Below are 5,715 nucleotides of genomic sequence, written 5' to 3' on the forward strand. Positions count from 1 at the left end.
ATCACAGTCTTTCCATCTCGGATGGAGGATCATAAGTTCCCTTACTTTTCTCAGTCAATGGATTTGCTCCTTAGGTCACCTATAATAGCAACTCCACTCCTTCTGAGATGACATCAAAGACAGTCATCATCCAAGCAGCACACTCTGCCTGATCGAGGTGTACAAAATAATGAGAGGAATAGATACAGTCAATAGCCAGAGACTTTTCCCCAGGGCAGGATTGACTGGTACGAGGAGTCATAGTTTGAAGATATTAGGAGGAAGGTATAAAGGAGCCGTCAGAGGTAGGTTCTTTACACAGAGAGTTGTGAATGCGTGGAATGCGTTGCCAGCTGTGGTGGTGGAAGCGAAGTCATTGGGGACATTTAAGCGACTGCTGGACATGCACATGGATAACAGTGAGTAGAGGGGTGCGTAGGTTAAGTTACTATATTTTACATTAGGATTTAGTCTCAGCACAACATCGTGGGCATAAGGGCCTGTTCTGTGCTGTACTGTTCTATGTTCTCTATGTTCTCTTGCAGAACATTTTTAGCTGGTTTATGACCACACTAATAGCAAAAAAATCATCAGTGGCACTTTATAAGAATCCTTTAATAAATCTCTTTGGCTCTGGCAAAACTGACGCCTAGCTATAGAATTGTCCAATCCACAATTTCTGTTCTGACCCTGTCATAAGTACTCTGCATTTTTTTAGCTGTATTGCATACACAGTAGCTTATACATGTGTCATCTTTGTCCTTCAACAGTTCTCCAGTTGGCAAGCCTCCCACCCTCTCTTACGATGGAACATGAAGCTAAAAATATTAACTTGGTAATAACCAATTCGAACAAAGCAGAGACATTCACTGTATTACTTCCTTTCACTGGAAGAAATAAAAGTCACTCCTAACAAATAAAATATAAATTGAATAAGAACTCAAAAAATAAATAAAGGGAAAAGCTTTTGAAGAGAAGGGATTTATTAAAATTTCAAAATGAATACAGAACAAAGACAACTAAATTGGTATGCATATCATGGTTACATTACGGCTTCAAGAGTTCTTTTTGAAAGCCTCCATATTGAATTAGCCATAGCTGGATACTTCCTGTGACAGCACCCATTAACTCACAAGTTGTAATTTTTATTAAAATTGTAGCAGGGAACTCAGCAGTTGTAAAGGTTCCACTTTGTTAATTCAGTACATTAGAAGATAAATTCCTTAAAAATATAAAAGTACAGCTTTTAAAGAAATCTATAAAAAAGACTATTGGCAGCACTGCAGATGACCAGCCTAGTTTGTGGTTTAAAAGTTAAACGTTTTATCAGGGATGAAAGATTAAAATTGGTTAATGTAGCATAAAATAATTTACTATAGCTAATTACCCTTGTTATGGTGCTACCATATTACACCCTGTCTCCACATTTCATAGCTGCTGTGAGATTTAAATACTCACAATCTCACCCCTTTCTGTTCAAAACTAAATGATTTTGATTCTCAAGCCCCTGGAGATTTTGAAAGTTGCAACTTTTATGCTATGCCTACCAATGTTACCTTATAAAATGTACAAAAGTCAAAAAAAGGTACAAAATACATCATTTGCAATATAGTTAGCTATATCGCACCTTTACCTAATCCCTAAAAAGCACTGTATGGATTTCTCAGTGTGAAGTTGATGGTGATCACATTTGGAGTCAGGGCTTAGCTTTCTTCCTTTTGGACACCATTCCTCTTCTTACCTGAAAAAGTGCAAAGCAATGAAATGGTTTTCCAGAGAATTAGCAATTCAAATCAAATTCCAAGACGAAACCGTTAAAGCTCAGCAGTTATACCCTATCAGAATCACAGAACTGTTTTGAAGTTGAGGAGGTGTACTCTATCTTTAAGAGAGTTGAAAAGCGAGCAAGGACTGACAAAGCACAGAGAATTCTGAACAAGGTAATAATGTAACACTTAGTCAAAACAAATAGCAGTAGTGGGTTGCCATGAGACATAAACAAATTCAAATTTGGCCAATCAGTTTAAATTATGCCCCAAGATACCGAAATCCAATCAAATTCGAATTTAGTATTTTGATAATATTAAAACCAATGAAACTAGCCAATGTTTTGGAGTATAAAACTGGACATTTTGAAAAGTTGGGGGGAGAACTGCCAAAGACCAACAAATGTAGACTGCTCGCTGAAGAGCTCTCTGAAAGGTACCTGTCTGTGGGAAGTTTGTGTAGCAGAACACCGAGGCCGACCTGGAGAGAATCTACAGAGGAAAATCTTCAAAGGAGAATTGGCAAATCGGTTTTGAAATGTGACTTTTTTTTGTAAATCTTAATTCGGATTTTTAAAATCAGACTAATATTGTAGAGTGGGAGGTAAAAGATAGGTTGAAGAGAAAGTAGTTGTAAATAGTTGTTGGTTTTAATAATCTCTGTTGGACTTAAAGATTAAAGTTGTTAATTCTTACTTTAAGTAGTGACCTCTGGGATAGCTCTTTGCCTCTCGAATTTTAAAAGATTAAAGTATGAGGTGAATTTTTTTCTGTATGGCTGGTTTAAATTAGCAGAGGGGTTTACCCTGTGTCGTAACAGAAGTGTGACAGCACAGAAGGCCATTCAGTTCTCCAGTCTGCACTGGCTCTTCAGTCAGCATTCTGACTTACTGCCATTCTCCTATCTTTTCCCTGCCTTGGTACATGTTTTCTATTCAAATAATTATCTCATGAATACCTCAATTGAACCTGCCTCCTTAACACTGTGAGGTAGTACATTCTGGCCCCTGTTTGCAAATCACCTTGAATCTGGTTCTTGATCCTCTTACAAGCAGGAATAGTTCCTCATTATATACTCTATCCAGCCCTCTTCTGATTTTGAAAACTTCTATCAGATCTCCGTTTAGTCTTCTCCACTGCAAATCTCGCTTTCTATCCTGGAAATGTAGATCATCGAATCCCTACAGTGTGGAAGAGGGCCATTCAGCCCATCAAGTCTGCACTGCTCCTCTGAAGAATATCCCACTCAGACCCAACCCCCTACCCTATCCTTGTAGCCCTGCATTTCCCATTGCTAACCCACCTAGCCTGCACATCCCTGGACACTATGGTCAATTTAGCATGACCAATCATCCAAACCATATGTTTTTTGGATTCTGGGAGGAAGTCAGAGCACTCAGAGGAAATCCATGCAGAGAATGTGTGAACTAAACACAGTCACTTGAGGATGGAATCGAACCCGGGTCCGTGGTGCTGTAAGGCAGCAGTGCTAACCACCCAACAGATGGCATGCAGATTGCTGGCTGCAGGTTCAGGATCTCTGGTGGATGTGGTCAGTCTTGTTACTGATATGGATACACAGAAAACAGTTTAGTGTTTAATGATAATGGCAGACTGTCCTGCCCAGAATGTTGGCAAAGTAGGATCTGGTCTAACTCCATCAGCAGGGAATCACACCAATCTCATGGACTGGGGTTATTTGTGGGGAACATAATTGATGTACAAAGAAGTATGCAAAGCATAGATTTAAGGTAAGAGGCAGGAGTTTAGAAAGGATGAGAAGGACTTGTTTTCACTCAAAGGATGGATGGTGGGAATCTGGAACTCACTGTCCGTAAGAGCGGTAGAGGCAAAGACCTTCATAACATTGATTCAGTATTTAGATGTGTACTTGTGATGTCAAGGCAGACAATGCTGTGAGCCAAGTGCAGGAAAATAGGGTTAGAATATTATGGTGGCTACTTTTTGACCAGCACAGACTCCATGGTCTGAAGGGCCATTTTCTCTGCTGCAGACCTCTGGGTCTTAATGAAAACATTTGCAATGTCTCCAATCTATTCTCATATTGGAAGTTTTTCATCCCTGGAAAAGTTCTTGTAAGTTCCTTCTACACTATCTCTAATGCATTCATTTCCTTCCTCTAGAACTAACAAGTGTCTTGTTTAAATTCAGCATAATCTCCTTGCATTGTATTCTATGCCTCCCTTAATAAAGCCGACGATACTGTATGCTTTAATTACTGCACTGTTCTCTGTCCTATCCTGCCAACCCGAATGATGTATGGAGATGTATATACATCAGCCCTTCTGCTTCTCCATCCTCTTAAGTATTGTACCACAATTTTACAATATCTGTTCATGCTCTTTATATCAAAATACATCACCTCAGCATGACTCTTTGCATTGAACTTCATCTGCTCCCTACTGGCTTTTCCACCAACCTGGCAATGTCACTTTGAAACTCTATTCTGTCTTCCTCACAGTTTACAATTCTGCCAGGTCTTGTATGATTCGCATTCTCAGAAGTTGCCCCCTGCACACCAAGATCTAGATATTAATACATATATATCAGGAAAAGCAAAAAGATCCCCGGGGAACTCTACTACAAACATTCCCACTGCTTCAGAAATATCCATTGACTACTGCTCTTTGCTTCCTGTCACTCAGCCACTTTTGTATCCATTCCTTTTATTCAATGAGCTATGACTTTTCACACCAGTTTCTTGTATTAAATACCTTTTGAAAGTCCATGTGCACCATAGCAGCAACCACAAACGCTCCAATAACGCAAAAAAATCCTCTTTTAACAGAACACGTGCAGAATTGCCATCTCAACTAACAATTTGCCAAAGGCACTCACATCCTCAGAAATCACAGATTTTAAAGCTGAGTTCTCGAACAGTTTTATGCATGACAAGGTAATTACAGACAGAAACTAACATTCCTCCATTTTTAAGAAAAGGAAAAAGTCAATTATTCCCAGGGGGGCAGTGAAGCCCAGTTTAAACATTAATCAAATCTCCTTGAAATGGCAGAAATAGTCCAGTCCTTACTCTTACAAAGGTTTCCTGGTTTGAATCTCAGCCTTATTCCTTTTATAAAAGTGCATAGAAGATGAGGGCAGAGCGGTAAATGTGACCTATATAGACTTCAGTAAGACGTTCGACAAGGTTCCCCATGGGAGGCTGGTTAGCAAGGTTAGATCTCACGGAATACAGGGAGAACTAGCCACTTAGATACAGAACTGGCTCAAAGGTAGAAGACAGAGGGTGGCTGTGGAGGGTGGCTCCAGTTGTTTTTCAGACTGGAGGCCTGTGATCAGTGGAGTGCCACAAGGATCAGTGCTGGGTCCTCTACTTTTTGTCATTTACATAAATGATTTGGATGCGAGCATAAGAGGTACAGTTAGTAAGTTTGCAGATGACACCAAAATTGGAGGTGTAGTGGACAGCGAAGAGGGTTACCTCAGATTACACCAGGATCTTGAAGAGATGGGCCAAGGGACCGAGAAGTGGCAGATGGAGTTTAATTCAGATAAATGTGAGGTGTTGTATTTTGGAAAAATAAATGTTAGCAGGACTCATACACTTAATGCTGAAAATGTGTTGCTGGAAAAGCGCAGCAGGTCAGGCAGCATCCAAGGAACAGGAGAATCGACGTTTCGGGCATAAGCCCTTCTTCAGGAAGGCTTATGCCCGAAACACCGATTCTCCTGTTCCTTGGATGCTGCCTGACCTGCTGCACTTTTCCAGCAACACATTTTGAGCTCTGATCTCCAGCATCTGCAGTCCTCACTTTCTCCTCGAAGATCATACGCTTAATGGTAAGGTCCTAGGGAGTGTTGCTGAACAAAGAAGCCTTGGAGTGCAGGTTCATAGCTCCTTGAAAGTGGAGTTGCAGGTGGATAGGATAATGAAGAAGGTGTTTGGTATGTTTTCCTTTATTGGTCAGAGTATTGAGTACAGGAGTTG

General features: G+C 40.3%; 1 protein-coding gene across 1 annotated transcript in view; it reads right to left on the bottom strand.

Annotated features, from left to right (window-relative positions):
- Positions 1–944: 944 nt before the first annotated feature.
- LOC122539252 (insulin-like growth factor-binding protein-like 1) overlaps positions 945–5,715 on the bottom strand; it is a gene marked incomplete at its 5' end in the record, with an annotated part of 15,505 nt that continues 10,734 nt past the window's right edge. The window contains one exon of the mRNA XM_043673954.1: positions 945–1,720. Within this exon, the coding sequence (XP_043529889.1) occupies positions 1,683–1,720 (38 nt within the window). The remainder of the gene's footprint in view (positions 1,721–5,715) is intronic.

Source organism: Chiloscyllium plagiosum, chromosome 32 (assembly GCF_004010195.1).
Source record: "Chiloscyllium plagiosum isolate BGI_BamShark_2017 chromosome 32, ASM401019v2, whole genome shotgun sequence".
Lineage (NCBI taxonomy): Eukaryota > Metazoa > Chordata > Chondrichthyes > Orectolobiformes > Hemiscylliidae > Chiloscyllium > Chiloscyllium plagiosum.